We start from the raw sequence: 23,110 nt of genomic DNA on the forward strand, positions 1-23,110 counted from the left end.
AAAGTAGCATATTATGCAAGAGACCACTTTTCAGGCAAAGACATAAAGAAGGCTGCTGGGTTTTGCTGCAAAAATAAGAAGCAAGCGCGACAGTCAAAATCTCCAGAAGAACCGTGGCTGGTTCTGCAAGATGCTCAGTAAAACATACAGCTCTTTTCCTTATAAAACTGCACTAATTCTACCCTATTTTTTAAATCAAAAAGTTGTCACAACAAATACTGATTTCATTTCAGTTTCATTTATTACTGTTTACTGCTCTTTATATAGTATTTTATTTTTGTTTGTGTGTTTATTTTGTTATTTTATATTTTGTTTAATGGAAAATCATTTAATTTCATTATTTTTAAGGCATCTTTGCTCTACAGCATTTCTTTGTATTTGCATAAGACCTTTGCACAATACTGAACATATACATGTACTAGTACATTTACAAGCATGAATAACTGATTTCATAATTAGTCAACTCGACCACCTTCTCTGCAGTGCAAGTGAAATCATAGAAATAATAATAAAATTGTGCCACTAGCTGCAAGAACCCAAAAAATTGTCAACAAGATTTCAAACAATGAGAATACATGTCCAACAAAAAAAAAAAAAAAACATGCATTCAGACTTGCTGAAGAGAGTCTCCTTGTTACTCCTGTGACTGCACATTCTCAATCCGCTGACAACTAAGGAACCGTAGGATCTCAGGATCACATGATCCAACAACAAGGTCTCTCTTGAACTCGACACGAACAAATTTACACCACAACACTATGTGATGTATTACTATGGACTGAATTGGGTCTGAATAGGTCAGGCATTATAAACCCTGTCCCATTCTTTTCTCAACATGCAGGACAAACCTTGAGTGAGAGAAATGTGGTAAAAACAGGTTAAGAGTGGCGCCTTTAGAATGAATGGCTCAGACATTGAGAAAAGGAGGAGAAAGCTCAGCTGATCTGGTGCCTTGTCTTTATGGCTTAATGTTCCAAGCCATTTAACACAGACATGCTGCCTTTCTACCACATCCCACTTACAGGAACATTTCTCTGTACTACTTTCTAGATTTCATGCTCTGGTAATCACCACTACTATCCACCCGTTATTCAATTCACGTAATTCACAGTCATTTAACTGTAAACACTACTATAGACAGCATACCTTTTACTTGTAATAGGTATGAGAGACAGGTCTTGAAAACATGCCTATAAATTTGCTATCCTGTGAGATTGATGATATAGTTGATGACATGTTTGGGCATGGGCGTCGCACACACAGAACAAGAACAAGCATGGCGGAAGGCAGAGATCCAACCCTAGACGTTTAAGAATTAATCCCCAAAAAAGGAGCTTCCTCCATAATATGGAAGTGGTTCAGATACAACATTTCCATTTGTTTTTCTTGGGGTTAGATTATGAATCCTGCGAGTACTTGCATTTCCATTGGAATTTTAATTTCAGAATAAAATATATATTCTATCTGTCTATTTTAGCCTACTTAATTGGTATAGTTTAGTATCTGATGATGGCCAGGATTAAGTTGTACTTTTTTGGATCAATGTCTGTGTTTGGACTAGAACCGAGAACCGATACTTCGGCATCAAGTCAGTACCAACATTGTTAAAACGTGGCGGTACTTGTTTTTCTGCAGTAGCATAGGTACCGTTGGTAATGAAGTTACTGAGGTTGCAATTCTTCCGGAACTGAAAGGGGCAGCAAATACGCACAAGTGTTTTAGTTGGTCCATAAGTGGTAAAGAAGAATGCCTACACACACACACAGGAAAAATTACAGAAGATGGTGACAAGTTCAGGTCCGCCCCGACTCGTTGAGAGGAAAGGTGGTAAGGGTCAAATATGGAAATACTTCGCATTCGAGGCGGATGACAACAAACATATAATTGATGCTCTTAAGCCAGTGTGCAACCGCTGCTATCGTTCATTTCAAACAAAGTGAGGAAACACATCGAATTTGGTGAAGTACCTGAAAGACGGGCCCTATATTATGTTTGTTTGAGGCAGCTGGCATTGTGGCCCTGAAACCAGCTAACGTTATGCTCCATGTAATGTTAGCGATAGCCAGTTATTTGTTAACAACAGAACGCATTGCAGTGTTATAAACTACCTCGTAATGGGTCACCATGCAATGCAATTCAGCCCGTGTCCTGTCCGCAACATGTAGCCTAATGTCACTAATAATTATTCAAATGTTCATGGTTTTAATAAATCTTTTTGGCCTGCCACCATATCAGTGAATTTAAACTAATGCTTGCATTCAGAGTATAAGGGGTGTGTGTGTGTGTGTGTGTGTTTAGGAGTGCACCTTAGCACTTGTGGCCGCCACTGTTTTATTAGTCATTGTCAGACAGTGTTTGATAACTAAAATATCCCCTCTCTCTCTCTCTCTCTCTCTCTCTCTCTTTTTGTCAGTATTAGCCAGAGGAGGATGTCCACCAGGAGTTTTTGATTAATTTTTTTTTTTTTTAAATGTTTAATTGTCTGTTTAATGTATAATTTTTTTTTTTAAACCACACTGTGGTATCGACTTTGGTATCGAGTATCGTGTACTTTTGGTGGTATCGGTACCAACTACTAGATTTTTGGTATCGTGACATCCCTAGTTTGCATGGCTCTCAGGACCGTATGCTGATGCTGTATGCTCTCAAGATTGAATGTTGATGTGTTACTGCTGAATGTTACCAATTTCACATTGACAAATGTTGTTACCACAAAAAAAATACCTTGAAATATTGTGATATAGTTTTAAGTCTAGATCACCAATCCCTAGTCGTTCCCTCACCTGCCTCGCGTTCTTATTCTCTTTCTTGAAGTTAATGAAACAAAAAACAAACATCATGTTACCAAAAAACAGCAAAAATCTCTGAAGATTCTCCCATGAAATAAAACTTCGAGCTTCGTAGCAGAGGTGAAGCTGTAACTATGACAATGGAGACTCCTTCCAAAAATGGTAAACAAATCTATAAATAAATCTCCAGACAAAAAACATCACTATATTAACAATTACACGTTTTTAAGAAATCTGTTTATGCGGCGCGTCCACCATATAAATCACCATGTAAATAGTTTCTATAGAAACTATAATGGATTAGAACGAGCATATTAATATAAACCAGTGAACTGACTTGCAGATAGAACTACAGTCAGAGCTGCTGTTAGAGAAAATTAATCAACAGCTTCTGATTAATCAGATTTGAGAATTCAACAGTACTGTGGTACAAATATCACTTTAACACAAAAGCATTTGGGCATGTACTACAATTCCACTGCTGATGAGTCACTGTTAAACTGCGTTTACAATTCCACATTGTATTACACATTTATTTCATACCATTCTCTATGAGGGAGATGATGGAATGACGAGAAACTTCCGCTCCTTGCCCAACCCTATGAATGCCATCTTGGTTCATTTTAGGGAGGTTCAAAATTGTTCTATGACATATGAATGCACAAGCTAGGATATTCTAAACAGGCTGCCCATCATTCCATCAACAGACTTTGACGTCAACTGCCTTGTTTTAGTCTGCGAGTTTATTTAGACTTCATTAGGCTCTATAAACCTGGCGAATGACGAGAGCAATTTAAAAATTCAACTTGTGCATGAAACTGAGAAAAGGATGAGAAAGCAAGTTTGCTGGAGTCCTGTAATACAGTTTGATAAATAATTGTTAGCACAAATAGGACAGATATCATGACCTGTGTCCATCTGCAGGGTAATAAAATCATAGGAAAACCTGTCTAGGACACGTCATCCGTTGACAAACACCAAAATCCACCTTTAGACAGTGAGACAGCGAAACACGTTTTTGTGTGCAAGTTGAGCTGGTTATATAATATACAGTGCCCTCCACTAATATTGGCACCCTTGGTAAATATGAGCAAAGAAGGCTGTGAAAAACTACTTTTTAACCTTTTGTTAAAAAAAAATTCATAAAAATACTCTACTCTCCTGGATATCAAACAAAACAGGTTTACAAAAAAATAAAAATCTTTGTTAAATATGAATTCATGAGAAAAATATATTTGAAGTATATTTCCATTTATATTTTACATTTTTTAGTACATCTGGGTGACGAGGAACAGGAAATTCCTGTTTCACAGGGGTATAAATATGAGGTAACACGTACGCCAAATTCCCTTAGTCATTCATACCTATGGGTAAGACCAAGGAATACAGCTGTGATGTGCAGCAAAAGGTTGTTGAGCTTCCCAAAATGGGAAGTGCCTATAAGAAAACAGCACAAGCATTTAAAATGCCCATTTCCATAATCAGGGCAATAATTAAGACGTTCCAGTCAACTGGAATTGTTATGAATCAACCTGGAATTGGATGAGTGTCTATATCGTCTCAACACACTGAAGAGGATGGTTCAAGTGGCCAAAAAATCTCCAGTCTTAGTTGCGTCTTGGGGTCAGAAAGTCTCCAAAACTACAATCCGAAGTCTCCTACATCATGACAAGTTGTTTGGAAGGGTTTCAAGAAAAAAAAAGCCTCTACTCTGATCCAAAAACAAACTCAAGCATCTTCAGTTTGCCAGACACTACTGGAACTTCAAATGGGATCGGGTTCTATGGTCCGATGAAACCAAAACAGAGTTTTTTGGCAATAAACACCAGAGGTGGTTTTGGCAAACACAGAGAGGTAGCCATATGGAAAAGTACCTCATTCCCACAGTTAAATATGGTGGTGACTATAATGTTTTGGGGCTGTTTTTGTGCCAGAGGTCCTGGACATTTTATTAGGATACATGGCATCATGGACTATCAAATATCTACAGATATTAAATGAAAACCTGACTGCATCTGCTAGAAAGCTGAAAATGGGGCATAGTTGATTCTTCCAGAAGGACAATGATCCAAAACATACATCAAAATCAACACAAAAATGGTTTACTGACCACAAAATCAAGGTCCTGCCATGGCCACCCCAGTCCCTTGACTTGAAACCCATAGAAAACCTGTGGGGTGAACTGAAGAGGAGAGTCCTTGGAAATTTGAAGGATCTGGAGAGATTCTGTATGGAGGAATGGTCTCAGATCACTTACCATGTATTCTCCAACCTCATCAGGCATTATAGGAGAAGACTTAGAGCTGTTATCTTGGCAAAGTGAGGTAGCACCAAGTATTGACTAAAAGGGTACCAATAACTGTTGCACACCTATATTTAACAAAAATTTATTTTTTTTTAAATATAAATATGTGTTTTGCTTGCAATTGATTGATATCTATGAGAGCAGAGTATTTTTGTGAGTTCTTTTTTTAACAAAAGAGCAAAAGGTTAAACAAAGTCAATTTTTCACAGACCTCTTTGCTCACATTTACCAAGGGTGCCAATATTAGTGGAGGGCACTGTAATATCAGGCTTTGACATGAGGAAAGGCCATATCATGACAATATGAACTGGCCAGAAACTTTAATCAAAATGCTATAACATCGTGCTAAATTAAACTGGCACTGGGGTTGACTTATGTTGAACAGGTATTAATGCAGTCTGAATATTGGCATCAATACACAGTTCTCTGAAATATGATTATGATAACTGAATCGTAATTATGTGTACAGTCTTTACAAACTGGGACAGCACAATTGCGAACAAAATATCATACTGTGATTGTACTGCTACATACAGAGTTTGAAACATGCCTTGGAATACAAAATGTTCTTGAACACATTTTTTTTTTTAAACATTTTATTAGTGTTCCATCAAATACCTGAATATTTGTATTTAAGAACTTAGTCATCCTCTCAGACTTTAAATGAGTGCTTTATTAAAGGCACGTGCACTTGTCTGGTGAAGCAGGTACAGTAGATTTGTCTTACAGTTGATATTAAACAATGTTAGTAGGTTGGTTTATATCCATTTCTTAGTTTTACTATTTCTGCATGAAGTTTAACCAAAAATGTTAATACTGTTTAAAACTTGTGACTGGTTCTTAATGTATCGTGTTGCCTTCTTGAGCATCAGTGAATTTTTGCACCTTATGTAATAGTTGTGTATGAGTCCCTCAGTTGTCCTCAGCGTGAAAAGATGGGTCTCAACATAATATAGCCGCTGTTGGAAAGGGGTCAAATATGCAGATGATGTTGGAAAAGCAAAAGAATGTGCAGGACCTGGAGGATTTTTCTGAAGAACAGTGGGCAGTTTAACTGCTCAGGATAAACAAGGGACTCATGAACAACTATCACAACACAAACAAACAGTCGTGGATCATCTAGAAAACGACACGCAGTATTAAAGAATCAAGGGTACGTAAACTTTTGAACTGGGTAATCTTTATAAATTCAGCTATTATCTTGTCTTGTGGACTATATGTAAACATCCTTTATGTGAAATAGCTTATTCAACAACGTGGAAAAACAACATAAACAAGCTAATTTCAGTTATCAATTACGATAGGGCATCTATAAACAAAGTCGTTCCATCACCAGCCTCTCTTTCTTTCTCTTTTAAAGTTAATGCAGCATGTCCTCTCTCCTGAAGAAAAACTTTCATGTGTCGAATGTTATAGCTTTATCTCTGAATGTTATTAAAGCACCAACATTAGAGCCTCCTTCTGAATACTAGATAAACAACAATTAAACACTTTTTAAATCTTTTTTTTTTTTTTTTATCCCTTTATGCGGGGTGTCCGCCATTCAAGTTCCTGTGCAAGTAGCCACTATAGAAATGTAAACATATTATAACGAGTGCATTAATATAAACGTGTCATTTGACCAATCAGAACAGAGAATTCAACAGCGCTTTTATATGCAAGGTTTGTTACATTACTCTTAGTGGGAACATCTCACATCAGTCAGTCAGCTCACAGCAGATCATTTTTAATTATAAGTACTTGTACACACAACGTCGTTTCCAAAACAGCAGTTAGCCATCATGTTAAAAAAAATAAGTATTGAGCAATAAATAAATAAATAAATAGAATAGAATAAAAGCATGCTGAGTATGTGAACATGACATTCACACATGTTAGAGCGACTGTAATCTTGGCAATCTGTTTAAAATTCTGCCAGACGGCCACTGAAGGAGTCCAGCTGCTCCCTTTAGATCCACACCCTTTCTGCAAAACCCCTCCCTGGAGCCACAAACACCATCTGTCTAGCTCTTTCCCAATTTTACAGATCACTTTGTTCCCCATCTCCTATGCCCATTCGGGGTGTGTGTGAACTGACCTCACGGAGCTGCTGGACCTCCAGTTTGAGGGTCTCGTGCTCCTCCTCCAGCTGGCTGTGTTTGGTCTTGAGAGCGGCGCTCTCTTCTAACACGGCCAGGCCATAGCGTGCAGCCTGCAGCTTCTCCTCATTGGCCTCCTGGAGCTCGGCAGAGAGCCGCTCCACTTCAGCCACGAGGCACGCTCCTCTGGTCGCCTCCATGTCCTCCTCCTCCTGCATCCTCCTCCTTACACAGCACTCCGGGACACTCTGGTCACGCCTGCTCCCTCATGGCCCTGCCATGCGACAGAGGGTTTACTGTAAGACTCGCCTGCATGCACGAGGCTCATGTAATCATCTTACAAGGTCATTTATAAAAAAAAAAGTCTATATTACACACACACCGCAGGAATGTATCAGTTTAGTAGGAAGGTAAATACTTGCGACTATCGAGAGCATTTTATCACACAGTCTCCTTTATCAGGGATTTACAGAATAGGATTTCATTTAGCAGCTTAAAAGACTTTCAGTTACTTTCACTGGGATGTTCTCAATGGACTGCCAAATGGACGTTCAAGTGCAAAAGTTTGTGCACCCTTAAGTAAATGATGCAACAAGGCATTTATTACAGTTTCAAATTAAACACAATCCTACTTGAGCAGGTTAAGAGTAACGTACATATTAATAACGACTCTTCTTCGACTTATTATTATATTAATATATCATTCATCCTCTTCTAAAGCGCTGTCATAATATTTTCTTTCATGGCTGTCATTCTCCTGGGAGTAAAAGTCTGTTTTAAACCTTCCACCTTAAATAAGATCTTAAGTGAGCATAGTGACATTTTACTATTGAAACAAGCTAAGCAGTGTTATTTACAGCTTTAGTCGGGTAGCTAAACGTTAACTCAAAATGGATGCACTTTTCTAATAGAAGGCAAAAATAAACGACATTACAATTAGCAAGATATAACATAACATTAACTGTTATGTGATAGACAGCTGAGCTGCTGGTCTGTGGTTGTGTTAGGACAAATCGGGGCATCATCTGGGTGTTAGCCATGTGATATCGCGGGCTCCTTCTTAGCAATGAAGCTAATCAGGATACATACAGGCATACTGCTAGTGGTGGTACAGTAGCAGTTAGCACACTAGCTTTGTAATGAATTATTGTCGGCAAGATGAAATGACAGTCTGAGGGTGTAATGCGTAATTAGTCGAGCTTAACCTAATAAAACAAAATAAATTATCTACGTTCGCTATTTTAAACAAGCTAATGTTGAATATCGAATAAACGCTAGCTGCGATGCTATGCACCAGGCATAAGCCGTTTTTAATCTAAGACACCCACCCAAACAGTTAGCTAGCTAGTCTGGATGCTTCTCTTAACCAGCTTGTTAGCTACGATATATAATTCATTAGTGACCCAGTTAACCGGATTCTTACCCGTCTGAAATTCGTCCTCGGCGTTTACAAACTCCTCTAACGTGTAAAAATATGACACGCTGTAGATATTTCCAAAGCTATATACAACAAGAGCCGGACTTTATAAAGCGAAGGATGAGAAATATTCCTGTTAAATTCACAGCCCCTGCTCTCCACCTCCTCCTCCTCCTTCGCGCGCCCTGAGCTGCAGTTCAATAGTGAATGACCGGCTCTTTCTTCCTTCAGCGCTTCCTCGATAACGTCAGAGCCGTAATCCAATCCTATTGGACAGACAGTGCACTAGTTAGTACGGAGGAGCTATTATCTTTTGCCCTATACAGCGCACCTATTTAGGAAGTAAGGAGTGATACGAGACTAAACCAGAGCGCCCTGTTCGGTGGGAAGGCAACGTAAAGTGTTTTAACCGGAATGAAGACTTCAAGAAATATCTAAACAAAGCGACGTGAATCATTTCCCGTCCCATAATAAAAACTATGTATAAAACCGAAATCTTCAAATAAGCCGTGAATAGACTTAAAGGCAAAATACGACTGGTTAATAAGGGTAATTTTTTAAAGCAAGGTTAATTAGGTAATTAAATTTTTTAGATAACATTTTAATAACATTAAGAAAAGCAATATATATCGCACAAAATCTTTGCCATTTGTTTTCTAATATTCTTACAAATATTTATTGTATTGTAAGTGTTTCCAAGGTAAATAAATATGCATATATTTGCTTACACACACACACACACACACACACACACACACACACACACACACACACACAAATCAGTGTTTTAATGTTTTTAGAATAAAAATGTTTATTTAACCTTGAAGACGCATTTATTATTATTTTTATTATAGTTGTTGTTGTTACTATTATGATTATTATGATTATGATTATTATTAATAATAATGATGACGCCGATAATAATAATAATAATAATAATAATAATAATAATAATAATAAATGTGAATTATTATTTTGATATTCCTCCAGGTTCAAAACCAGTGAGCCCATGGAAAGGAAAGAAAGAAAGAAAGAAAGATGGATGGATGGATGAACACGCTTCTAGTAATTGAAATCATAGGTTATGTGTATCTCACCACCATGTGGTCACTAAAAGCAAGTGCACTCAACCTGCTCACCAGCTTCCCAAACTTTCCCATCCACTGAAGTCATTACGCACAGAGCTGCAGTAGAAAAACACAAAGGCCACAAGAAGCAAAGCCGCCAAAACCAAGCGTAGGATGTAAATTATTATGACATCAAAAGTGATATGTGGAGTTCCCATGCCCATTAAAGCCAGAAAAACAGCAAGCAGGGAGATGAAGCGAGATCAAGACCTCCCTCTAGTGTGGGAAACTCAGTGCCAGGCATCCACACAACCCCCCAAGTTTAAAGGTCAGAGGTCACATAGAGCTGCCTGCCGTCACGATTAGGCCAAGAGCGTCAGCGTGAAGCCAGAGAGGTGCAATGATGCAACTAAAATATAAAGTATTCATGTCATTCCAGGAGGCACCAATAACATGTGGTGACACACTGTTAGACATTTACGTAATATTGTGAACATGAATTGCATATTCATGTGTGTAATAACAAAGGAAGATTTTTTTTAAAAAACACAAATGCTTTGTGGGGGATTGATTGGGGGAAATGAGCTTGTGCTTCTGAATTAGTTTCCTAGCAACTATCAAATCCTGGGAATGAATTAAGCGGTAACCTTTAACCTGAGACTGACGTTAGCGGTGCTATCTGACTCCACTACAGTGCTGCTGTTATGACACTGTGGGAACAAATACGCTCCCATCTCACACTCTAGTCTAGATACTCTTTTAGCAGGCTTGAATACACAGATCCACAAGTCTCACAAAAAAACAAATTCGTATCAAAACATTGTGTGTAAGGAGATATGAGCTGATAAGACAAAAGAGGAAAATCCAATCCATGCATAGCAGCTGTTAAAGGAAGAGTTTGGTGAGGGATCACTCGTTCGTCTTTCATATTTGCCTTATCCTGGTCAGGGTAGCAGTGAAAATGGAGCCTGTCATAGGAACACTGAACATGAAGTGGGAATATACCCTGGATGGGATGACAGTTCACATGGCACCACACACATATTCACACTTTTTGGCAATTTAGCATAGCCAATTCACCTAACAGCATGTTTTTGGGAAATGGGAGGAAACCCAGGCAGACATAAGCACAATTGATGAATCAGCTTCAGTCACATGGATGCAAGGTCTTATATTTATATGTCATATGCATAGGACACACCCCAAATTAACCCCTATTTGCATATAATTTACACAGAACACCCTAACACACCCTAATTTATGTAGGTGTTGCAATAGTGAGCCAATTAAAGGAAAGCATTGGGCAAACAATGAAACAATTAGCTATTCAAATCAGAGAGGATAAAAATACATTTCAATGAACACAAATTAGAAGTGCTTTTGTCCAAAGTTACCAAAAATAAAAAAACAGTTTCAGAAGTGTCTTCTTTTTTTAATATATACTCACTGTTCACTTTATTAGGAACACCTGTACATTCATGCAGTTATCTAATCAGAATGAATGAAGAAAAAATTGTGATCTCTGTGACTGTGATTATGGCATGGTTGTTGGTGCCAGATGAGCTGGTTTGAGTATTTCAAAAACTGCTGATCTAATACGATTTTCACAAGCAACAGTCTCTAGAGTTTGCAACAGAATGGTGCAAAAAACATCCTGTGAGTAGAGAGTCTACAGGCTGAAACACCTTGTTGATGAGAGAGATCAGAGGAGAATGACCAGAATGGTCAGAGCTGACAGGAAGTCTATAGTAACTCAAATGAAGTAACTCAGTAAAGTAAACTCTATAAAGTAACATCTCAGAATGGACAAAACATCAAACCTTGAGGTGGATGGGGTACAACAGCAGAAGACCACATCAGGTTCCACTCCTGTTAGACAAGAACAGAAATCTGAGCCTATCATGGGCACAGACTCACCCACACTGGACAGTTGAAGCCTGGAAAAAGACCAGGTGATTTTATATCTACTCTTCAACTGTCCAGTTTGGGTGAGTTATTAAATATTTTTCAGATTTTCTAATATTAAATTTATGCATACTCTGACTAGACATGAATTTTATAATACAGATACTCCAAAGATGAAATCAATAAATAAGGAGGCTGTCAGTGGAATTTAAGTGCACTACTTTTACATTGGGTTTGACTTGACATAAAGATGTATAAGGTAATCCAAATTACATTTGTGGTAAGTTGGAAAATTGTATAAGCATATTTTATGGTAAATTATTCCTTTGAGCAGGGTTTCTGAAACTCTTTGTACCTAGGTTCCCCTTTAAGTGTAAAATATACATGATCATTTCATGAATTTGATTTAAATGTGTACAGTAATATTTTGTCTATGCATTGCAGTATATATCCGTTTTAATATTGATTCCCCCAACTGTTATAAGATTTATAAATCACTTACTCCCTGCTATGCTTCACGTACCCCACATTGAAACGCACTACTTTAAAAGTAGTTGAGTGGCACAAGACTTTTCCAACAACTGATTAAAAGCAAGCGTGACCTAACTTAAGGAGAGTCACAGAGAGAGTTTTTAATGATCGGTTTTAATCCTATTAGAATTAGATTGTGTTTAGATTATACCTAATATTTCCACAGTGGGTTTCTACCACCCAAAGATTTTATTATAATATTGTGCAATTAAGGAATATCTGGGCTGAGCTGAGTGGTTTATTCTACAGAAATCTACATGACCTCCTGAAGGGTAAAAGGTCACTCATCAGGGGAGCACTTAATCAGGGAAGAACAGGATGGCAGAGAGAGTGAGAGAGAGATGGAGATAGAGAGATAAATAGAGAGAGGATTGCAGGAAGAAGTTAGTATTACTATTAAAACGGACAAGGAAGGACAGTTTCTCAGTTAAAGGCTGTAAACTACAGAAGCCATCATCAGAGTACAGGGTTAACAGGTTCTCATAGCCATCTGCTCAGTTATTAACTGCATTTGGAGCGATGAAAGCGTGGGCCCTTCTGTTGTCGCTGTGTGTGACTGCACAGGCCTTACGGAGGTATGTCCATACAACTTTTTTTTATTATAAAAAACTAGGTGATCGTGTCTGTTTGAAGGATTTGAAGCGTGACTGGTTGTTGTGTGATAAACTTTCAGAAAAGTGTGCAGACTCTTTTTTTCATTGCTGTACTATCATCTCTATACCATGCTTTTAGCTTTATGGTATTCTTAGACACCCACCTATTTATAGTAGCCTGAATATATGTTGTTGTTTTTTTCCTGTTTCTATTTCTCTAAGTTGCTGGATAAAGGGATAAGCACATCTGCTATATCTGGTAAATATAAATGTAATAAGGCAAAAACTAATTACTGAAGGAAGGCAAAAGATGTAAATCTTCTCTGGGTGGAACTGCAACATGCCAAATCAAGTCATAACGATAAAGAAGCATGACATTTTTTAAAGGCAATCATTTCCAGAACTTGATATATATTGAAATTCAAAATATGTTTGGTAAAAAGGATGAATAATCTGTCAAAGAAAGACTTGAGACCCCGCTGTCTTTAGACATTACCTTACTTTCTGCACTGCATTTCTAAAATCTATCACATTTCATGTTTTCAAGACATAATTCTCAGTTTCCATTAAATTCCATTAAATTCCATTAAATTCCATTAAATTAAATCCATTAATTCTCAGTTTCCAGACCATTAAAATTAACACCAAAACAAAGTTTGAAAAAAGTCTTGCAAAAGCCTGGAAACTTATCCATGTCACACTGAACATGAAACTTATATCCAAATTTTTGTGTTAGCCAAATAATATATGTGCAGATGGTTTCATATACAGTATAAGTGGTTTATGTCATTATGATACTGTACAGAAAAGCAATGTGAAGTGTAGTTCATTTTCATAATTTAATCTGTTGTGACCATGGAATAAGGGGGTGTGCTGCTATAGGAAAATAATGAACAAAATTAATTTCTTGCCAACAAGGGCACATCCTGTACCTGTTATACCCCATCATTTTGCAAACGTTAACAATTTTTATTGATTAAAGAATGACAAGCCATACTTTTTCTCCATTTAGAGTTACATTTAATGTTGTGGAACATCTGCAAAAGAAGTTAGTTCTTGTTCTCACTTATATCAACTATAAACAGTCATTCCCTCATCTCTCTCTCTTTTGTTCTTTCATTTGAAGTTAATAAGACAAAAACACAGCTTGTGATGTTAATTTGAAACCGCAAAGCCCTCTGTCCTGAAGAACTTTCCTGTGTAGGGAATCTATGTAAAACAGAGTGTTACAAAGCGCTGACACATCTCGGAAACAGAAAACTACACCATTTCATGGAGTTCCATATAAATGGATTTGTTAAAAAATGTTTGAAAACTGAAAAATGTTGATATGGTGAAGCTTTCTGTAACAGCAGGGGGGCATGGTGGCTTAGTGGCTTAGTGGTTAACACGTTTGCCTCACACCTCCAGAGTTGAGGGTTTGATTCCCGCTGCAGCCCTGTGTGTGCGGAGTTTGCATGTTCTTCCCATGCTTCGGTGGTTTCCTCCTAGTACTCTGGTTTCCCCTCCTGGTCCAAAGACATGCACTGTAGGCTGACTGGCATGTCCAAAAGTGTCTGTAGTGTATGAATGGGTGTGTGAATGTGTGTGTGTGAATGTGTGTGTGATTGTGCCCTGCAATGGATTAACACCCCATCCAGGGTGTCCCCCGCCTTGTGCCCGATGCCCCCTGGGATAGGTTCCAGGTTCACCGCCACCCAGTCAGGATAAGTGGTACAGAAGATGGATGGATTGATGGATGGAAGTAACAGCCACAGGTAATGCAATAACGTTATATATTTTTTGTGTATTAACCCTATGTCACCTAAATAGGATCACTCTGAAGAAAATGCCCTCCATTCGAGAGACTCTTAAGGAGACAGGGGTCACACCAGCAGAAGTGTTTGCAGAACTTGCACCAAAGTTGGATGCCAGTCCTTCACTTCACAATGGCACGGCCACAACACCTCTAACCAACTATCTGGATGTGAGCGTTAAAACTGTCATTTATATAAAAATGCTTTTAAACTGAGAACTGAGTAAAAACTGAAATATAAGTTAATAACAGTCCCCTGAACTTTTCCATTTTTTGTAGTCATACAACCTGGAACTGAAATGGACTTAATTGTGATTATGCCATGAATCTCAATAATCAATATAGATGCTAAATTATTTCTAAATCAAAAATCTAAAGTTGTGATTGTATAAGTATTAATCCCCATTGTGAAATTCCTAAATTAGTTGCCATAATGCACCATATAATTTACCGAAGGGAGTCAACCTGTGTACAATTAAAGTTTCACATGAACACAATATGAATATACCTGTTCCTGGAAGGCCCAAGGAAGTTTGTTAGAGAACAATCCTAAATCAACAGCATCAGGAAGACCAAGAAGTTATCAAAAAAAAAGTTAAAAAAAAAAAAAGTATCAAACAGCGTTTGGTTATTAACATGTTTTCCAAAACTTTGAACTTCTAGCAGAGCACCAATAAATATATTATTAAAGAATGGAAAGAATATGACACAATCTATGCATAGAGGAGGCAAAAATGTGGAAAAGGGTTCCTTGGTGTGATAAGACCAAAACAGAACATTGTTTCCCTTGGCACGAAGTACTACATTTGACAGAAACCCAACACTGCTCATCAACCTGAGTAAACCATCTCCAGAGTGAAACATGGTGGTGGTAGCATCATATTGTAGGGGACTGGGAAAGTGTTCATAATAAAATCTCAGTTAAGTCCATTTCAATTCCAATTTCAATGTATTAAGTTTTGATACAGAAAACAAAGACCTTTCATCTTTTACCTAAATAGAAATGATGAAGGGTTTCAAATGAGTTATTAAATGTCATCAAAATATTAACAAGTCACATTTTGTGATTCGGACGCCTGAAAACCTTATAGAGCTGGTGTAATATTCTCACTCCCTGTCTCTGTCAGACTCAGTACTTTGGGGAGATAAGTATTGGTACACCAGCACAGATGTTCAATGTTGTGTTTGATACCGGTTCTGCCAACCTTTGGGTTCCTTCACAGAGCTGTTCTCCACTATACACAGCATGCTGTAAGTGATTCAATTACCACACATACTCACTCACGCACATGTACAGTATGCTCAATTTAAGATTCTGTCTGTCTTTAATTTTGCTTTTCACTCTTTCTTTACCAGTTACTCATAACAGATATGATGCCTCTAAATCTCACACACATATTCAAAATGGAACAGGATTCTCCATCCAGTATGCTTCTGGAAACGTGCGGGGATTTCTGAGCGAGGATATAGTTGTGGTAAGTATAAAATAGTAACATTATGAACATTAATATGAAAAATGGTTATAATTTGACTTTGTACCAAGGTACTATTGAATTCTCAAATCTAATTGGTCAGAATGTTTTGATTAATTTTCAATATAGTTGTGTGGCGGATGCTCACACAACTGACGCCTAATAATAAACAAATTTTAAAGCACGTTATTTAAAGCTGCAGTACTGAACTTTTTCCTCCCTCTCTATCACCGTCTCTATTTGAAACATAAAACTGCAAGATACTTGGGTTGTGCTTCGGCACTGCTCCTCTGCGTGGATGAATCTGGTTTGAGGTATATGTATGGGTTGTATATTAGCACCAATACTTGACAGTGGAGGTAGTGTCGGATACGGTTTTCATGGAGTAGAGGTGAGTCGCTCTCTCTCATAGCTAGCAGAAAATAAGTGCTATTTTCCACATTGACCATATCAAAACAAAACTAAACAAAAAGAAAAAACTCATAGGAAACTCAATACCTAGCTGAATCAAGCAAACAAGTGCATTAATGTTAGATAGATAGCTTTGAGCCACGGAAATGTTTTACCTGATCAGCAGAAAAAAAAACATCTCTGCTTCAGTCTTCAATCCCTTTAGATCTCCGAGTTTTCACCACCTCTCAAAAGCCATGCCGACATTTATTCTCGTTTTAGCATGGGCTCTATCGCTTTCCATTTTTAACGGCAGGCTCTCCGCAGTTCGAGGCTTCTTGGTTTTGACAACAGCTGATTACCCAGATGTCAATGATGATTATGCTTAGAAAAATCCATATTAAAAGCAGCCATCTAGGTAACAAGTTTAAATTCTAAGCTACAAACACTCCACCATCCTCAGCCCCCTCACACGCAATATAGAAGTCGGGTCTTCTTCTTTCTGTTTACATGCGTCAAAGGCCACGCAAATGACATCAAACTGAAGTTTCCTGCAAAATCTGACCCGACAGCTCAAATTATAAATCATTATTATAAGCTTACCATTGAGAATCAAGGTAAGGTCAGTTTTCAGACAGTTTTGAACACTGATTTTTTTACGTACTGGCTTTATTGTTTAACCAACAATTTCAATACTGCAGCTTTAATGGAAAAAACCTCCATATAATTGTTGATGTTTACGTAACATTTATGGAAGGAGTCTCCAGTGTCAGTAGTTTGTAACAGTCAGAAGAAAAGCTATAACTTTAGGTATTCCACCATGGGAGAGTTTTCAGGCTGGAGGGCTTTGTGTTTCTCATAAACACGACAGGCTGCATCTTAGTAACAAAGCAAGGCTGGTGAGAAATCGACTGTTTATAGCTGCTTTAACATACATGTGATAACAGGAACTGACTTGTTTCAGTGCCATTCGACATCAAACATCAAATGTAAATATAAATGGATAAAAAGTATTAAATGTTCTTTATTGGCAAATTGCTATGCTATATGAGGAATAAAATACTTTGGAACGTGTTGTTACTGTATATAATAATAATAATCAAATTTAAGTGGTAAAACTAACTAAGTTTTGCTCTGGGTCATATCACACAACCCTATCCTTGATTATTTTCCTACAACAGCACACCCCATAGTGGTTTATTCCTTCCTTAGATTCTGCTATGATTTGACCAGTGATGTTGCCATCCACAGGTGAGTGGTATCCCAGTGGTGCAAGTGTTTGCAGAGGCCACAGCTCTCCCAGCCATCCCATTCATCTTTGCAAAGTTTGATGGCGTGCTGGGAATGGGTTATCCAGAGGCAGCTATTGATGGCATTACACCAGTGTTTGATCGTATTATGTCTCAGGGCGTGCTGAAAGAGGACATTTTCTCGGTGTATTACAGCAGGTGAGAAGCACAAAGCAAAGTGGTGTCCCAAATGAAGCTATTGGACCTTATATAGAATACTAAAAAATAAGGGTTTTTTTTCTGAGATCAGGAAATATCTGGACCAGAACAGGTTTATCTTAATCTAAAGCCAAGGTACAAGCATCTTAGGTTCTGTCCTGCGTATTTTCTTATTGTACTATACTGACATATATTACTCTTAAAACTATGAAGTTAAATTTTTTTAGAAAGGCTATATTATTAACATTATTATGTTTCCCAATCTCAACTGTAAGCATATATATTTTTGCATCAGAGACCCAGAACACATCCCAGGAGGAGAACTGGTTTTGGGCGGCACAGATCCGAATTACTACACAGGACTCTTCCACTACATCAGCACCAAGGGCGAGGGCAAGTGGGAGGTCATAATGAAGGGGTAAGTACTTCGGCATTATCATTAAGAATGTTGTAGAAGTTTTAGAATCTGTTCCTACCAAGCCTAAGTACTGAAGGTACTTTTTCCATTTATTATACATCTATTAAATAAAATATAACATTTAAGAATTAGCTTTGGATATAAATCACAGGACTATAAGGAATAAAACAAGCACAGTACGTTTATTTTAATAGTTTATATGATTATTATATGGGGTTGAAGGAGAAATGTGGAAAATAGTTTGCAAAATAATTTTAAAAATGCTTAAACAATAAATAGCTTTAATAAATAAATAGCTAAACACCATATTGAGACCTTGCAATTACAATTATATGACTAATCATTCTGGGATTTTGAGATATTGCGACATATTTAACCAACTGCATTTAAACAACTCAACAGCAAAATAGTTTCAAAATTTCAATAGTAAAATATTTATTAATATCTTACTTCACAAATTAAATTAATTAATTATTTGCCATCTAGAATTTGTAACCCATGCAGAACACCACCTTACATTACCTTACAGTGATATTCCCATGTACAGTATTTATTTTTAAATTGGGCTTAGAAGTGACTTCTAATCTATCTTGCCTTAACAGTAAGAAATAATATCAAATGAATCTAACTACATACTGTATTAGTATTTACCACTCACAAACAAGTTTTCTTTTTAATACAAAATGTAAACTTTCTTTCTTACAGTGTATCCGTGGGTAAAGATACGTTGTTCTGTACAGAAGGCTGTAATACTATGATTGACACAGGCTCCTCCTACATCACTGGCCCCGCCTCTTCTGTGTCCATTCTGATGAAGACGATTGGTGCTGTGGAGCTGGCAGAGGGAGGAGTAAGTTCTGTTCATGTCATGAAACTGTCCAAGTCTGTTATTTACATTTCCTTGTTGATGTCCCACACAAAGTATGACACACAGTTGATCACTTGCATCATAAGACGAACAACCTTGGCAGCAAGAACAGTGTAGTTTGTAGCAATTTGTGCTGTCTGTTTATTTGAATGATCTACAGTCATATCTATTTAATAATCAGCTAGAGTGTTCACTACATGGCTAGTTATTTTGCTAAGTAGCTATCAGAATAAGTTCAATTGGCTACATGCTGTAAAACAGCATGGTCTTGATCCCTGAGGCCACAAAGGGCTCATCTCACAAAGAAACAGTCATTAAGGGGCATTAGGGATTCCTTTAAAGAAAGTCCAAAATAGAATCAACAGAACAAAAGTAACACATTAACAGTAACACTCAATACATCTCTTATTAAAATAGTATGCCATAATTCAAGATTAAAACGAAACACTGAAAAGAGTTCAAAAGTGGATAGTTAAAAACATTAAAAGGTTATGAAGTACACTAGTTGAAACTTACTACTGTGGACAGATGTACACACTGGTTCCTATCAAAGACCGATTGGCTTATAAGGCCTGTGAATGCAAAATGTATTTGACAATTGATATTTACAGTACAGATGCCATTTGGAAACAACTTGTAATCAAAATCAATGTCAAAAACCACACATCTCTATGGAGCATTGTCTTCTACCAACTGTGTGGTTACTTTTCCCTGGAAGAATGTCCCAGCATTCCCTAGAAATTGTTGAAAATATGGATTAAATAAATCTGAGAAGGGCAGCACTGCTCTGAGAACAAAATGTTCCCCTGTTTCTGAATATATGAAGGTTTTTGTAAGCTCTCCATTGTTTAATAACCCACTGTATTGCACAGACTGTAGCAATGGCTAAACTACATTACCTTAAAAATGAAATATGCCAAAAAGCCGTTCAAGAGGTCAAAAAATACAATCCATTTCATGGTGGTTGAAGGAGTTTTTGTAATATTAAAATGTTCTCTAAGTCTTCAGGTGTTTCTTGAAAGTTTTGAAATTAGTTCAGCACCTGAAGAGTGACAAGTGAACAAGGAGAGGTCTAAATGAATTTATGATCCATCATGAGATTGTTCATTTAATCATTTAGCATAACTGCCATTGGTAACCATCACATCACACTATCATGATAACATTTTGGTTCCTGTTGAAGGCCATAATTTTACAGAATGACTCTAACAGTGAACTCAAATTACATTTGAAAACTTTTAACTTTTAAAAGATTTAAATATCTTTACTGAGATCACTTCTTGTTTTAAAGTGCTACAAGGCTACATTTTGCTGTGTTCTGGCTACACTGACAAGTTTATAAGAAAGTCATACACCTACATATACACAATTTTTGTAATTTTGCATCTGTACACCACCAAAATGGATTTGAAATGAAGCAATCAAGCTGTGATTGAAGTGTAGATTTTCAGCTTTAAATCCAGGGGTTTAACACAAATATTGCATTAACTGTTTAGGAATTACAGCCTTTTATTTTTACATAGTCCCTCGATTTTCACAGGCTCAAAAGTAATTGGATAATTTACTAATAAGTAGTTTCATGGTCAAGTGTGGCCTCTTTCCTCATTATTTCATGAGAAGTTAAGGAGATAAAAGGTCTCGAGTTGATTCCAGGTGTTGAAATTGCATTTGGTAGCTGTTCATGGGAACTCTCAATATGCAGTCCAAAGAGATGTCCATGCAATTGAAGGAGGCATATTAGCATGTATATTAGTGTATATTAGCATTAGGCTAGTTTGAACCAGGTTCCTTAACATACACACGCATCATTTTCTGTTAAAATTAATGGATGAACATATTTTGCTACACCGACAGATTTTGTATTAAGTTTGTCCTCAACTCTGTCTTACCCTGTTTAGTATACCGTGAACTGTGACCTGGTGATGTCCTTACCCAGTGTGACCTTTCATCTTGGTGATCAAGAGTATCCTCTGACACAGGAAGACTATGTTCTCTGGGTATGCTGGCCTCAATGTCAATATTTTAGGAGCAAATACAAATGATATGTTTCTAGATACTGCATCAGTCAATCAACCGTATAAACCATGTAGCATCATTTCTGTCTTTCTTTTTTTTTTTTTTTTTTACATCATTATAATCATCATTATATATCATTATAATCATCTATAGGCTTAAAGTGTTATTAACAATATTATCTATTATCTATTATTTATGTAAGTGATAAAACATGACAGGGCAGAAGTGTTGTATTCTGCTTATACCAAAGAAGTTTGCTAGCGACTATATTTTTTAAATCAATTAAATATTCAAGAATGACACATCATACTTTTTTTTATAATCAATTTATAGTTAAAATTGTAGTTACATCACCAGCCACTTTATACCATACCATTCGATACCATACTATACCATCCCTTTTAATTCCTTACCATACCATACCACACTGTGCAATATCTTACTGTATCACACCATGCCATACCATTGCCATACAATACCATGAAACAAGGTAGTGGCAAAAAAAATAGACTGACATGTACAAAGCACTCAAAACTGGAGACTCAATCCATATATGTTAAATAAACACACTTTATTTAATGAAATAGAAAACGTATAAAAAATGTCACCATATCAACATGGATGATTAATCAATGCCCTCTGTTCAATCAGAATGGTGAAGTCAACACCACTGTGGTACAAAATATTATTAGGACATGGCACTGAAAAATGTTCACCTGAAGCTCTACTCAGCTTTTTAAACAATAAAGGAACCACGCATCATTACATTTGTTTATTCACGATCACTCACTAATTTCTTGGCTTACATTAATGGAATGGTAGTGTTGGTCATTTGATGTGTCTGTGATCTCCTTCCTTCATTATCTCCTTTCCCATTCATTTCCCATCTACAGCAGTCACAGTTTGGGGAGGACATCTGCACTGTGACATTCAGAGAGCTGGACCTTCCACCTCCTGCTGGTCCTGTTTGGATACTGGGGGCTAAATTCATTTCGCGATATTACACAATGTTCGACCGAAAAAACAACCGCATTGGCTTTGCTCATGCAGTGTGACACTCCAGATATTACTATACTATAACATACCATACCACACCGTCACACCATACCACACCCTACCATACCACACTATACCACACCACACCCTACAATATCACACCACACTACACCATCACAACATACCCTACAACACCACAACATACCACACCCTAACATATCACACCATTCCACACCACACCATACCACACCCTAACATATCACACCATACTATACCACACCTTACCATATCACACCATTCCACACCATACTATACCACACCCTACCCTATCACACCATTCCACACCATAATATACCACACCCTACCATATCACACCATTCCACACCATACTATACCACACCCTACCATATCACACCATTCCACAACATACTATACCATACCATACCACACCATTACACCATACCATTTCATATCACACAATATCACACCATATCACACAATTCCACACCATATCACACCATACCACACCACACCATACCCGACCATATCACACCACACTTTACCATACCACACCATACCACCCCCTACCATATCATACCTTACCACACCACACCCTATCATATCACACCATATATTTTTTAACTTGAAAAATAAATTTCTTTAAGCCAAATACACTTAAATATAACATAAATTTAACTCAAACTTTGTAATTTAAGTGTATTTGGCTTAAAGAAATGGATTTTTCAAGTTAAACATTTTGAGGTAATTAGTTTCCTCAAATTTTTTTAGTTAAATGAACTTTTCGGTTTTACAGTGTACCATAACATGCCATATTACACCACACCACACTACACCCTAAAATACCACACCATACCACAAGAAAGTCTCACAATTTAAAACATCAATTTTGGCCAAAACTGAGCCCTCAGAAACTAAATGAAATACCTTTTCAGCAAATTGTTAGTAGCACTTTGTTGTCAGCATTTTTTTGTTCCTGTCACATGAAGTTCTGCAAAGACAGT

General features: G+C 37.2%; 2 protein-coding genes across 2 annotated transcripts in view; one reads left to right on the forward strand and one right to left on the reverse strand.

Annotated features, from left to right (window-relative positions):
* The window catches only part of zgc:162200 (uncharacterized protein LOC558638 homolog), a 23,899-nt gene extending 15,127 nt beyond the window's left edge, over positions 1-8,772 (reverse strand). Inside the window, exons 1-2 of the mRNA XM_053624473.1 lie at positions 8,596-8,772; positions 7,172-7,446 (exon numbers count right to left, since the gene is read on the reverse strand). Of these exons, the coding sequence (XP_053480448.1) occupies positions 7,172-7,390 (219 nt within the window). The 5' untranslated portion in view covers positions 7,391-7,446; positions 8,596-8,772. The remainder of the gene's footprint in view (positions 1-7,171; positions 7,447-8,595) is intronic.
* A 5,651-nt stretch (positions 8,773-14,423) lies between these two features.
* ren (renin) lies at positions 14,424-22,215 on the forward strand. The gene is made up of 8 exons (XM_053624423.1): positions 14,424-14,651; positions 15,608-15,731; positions 15,837-15,955; positions 17,594-17,790; positions 18,086-18,208; positions 18,914-19,058; positions 20,975-21,073; positions 21,986-22,215. The coding sequence occupies exons 1-8, from the start codon at positions 14,424-14,426 to the stop codon at positions 22,145-22,147; spliced, it is 1,197 nt and encodes a 398-aa protein (XP_053480398.1). The 3' UTR covers positions 22,148-22,215.
* The last annotated feature ends 895 nt before the right edge of the window (positions 22,216-23,110 follow it).

This window comes from Ictalurus furcatus, chromosome 5 (assembly GCF_023375685.1).
Source record: "Ictalurus furcatus strain D&B chromosome 5, Billie_1.0, whole genome shotgun sequence".
NCBI classification, from domain to species: domain Eukaryota; kingdom Metazoa; phylum Chordata; class Actinopteri; order Siluriformes; family Ictaluridae; genus Ictalurus; species Ictalurus furcatus.

What these genes read in the sequence shown, in the direction of transcription:
- ren (XM_053624423.1), top strand. Translation starts at nt 14,424, where the DNA reads ATGGAAGTAACAGCCACAGGTAATGCAATAACGTTATATATTTTTTGT. An exon ending in TTCTCGGTGTATTACAGCAG is followed by an intron (nt 17,791 to 18,085) that starts GTGAGAAGCACA and finishes TTTTTGCATCAG; the next exon opens with AGACCCAGAACACATCCCAG. An exon ending in AGGAAGACTATGTTCTCTGG is followed by an intron (nt 21,074 to 21,985) that starts GTATGCTGGCCT and finishes TCCCATCTACAG; the next exon opens with CAGTCACAGTTTGGGGAGGA.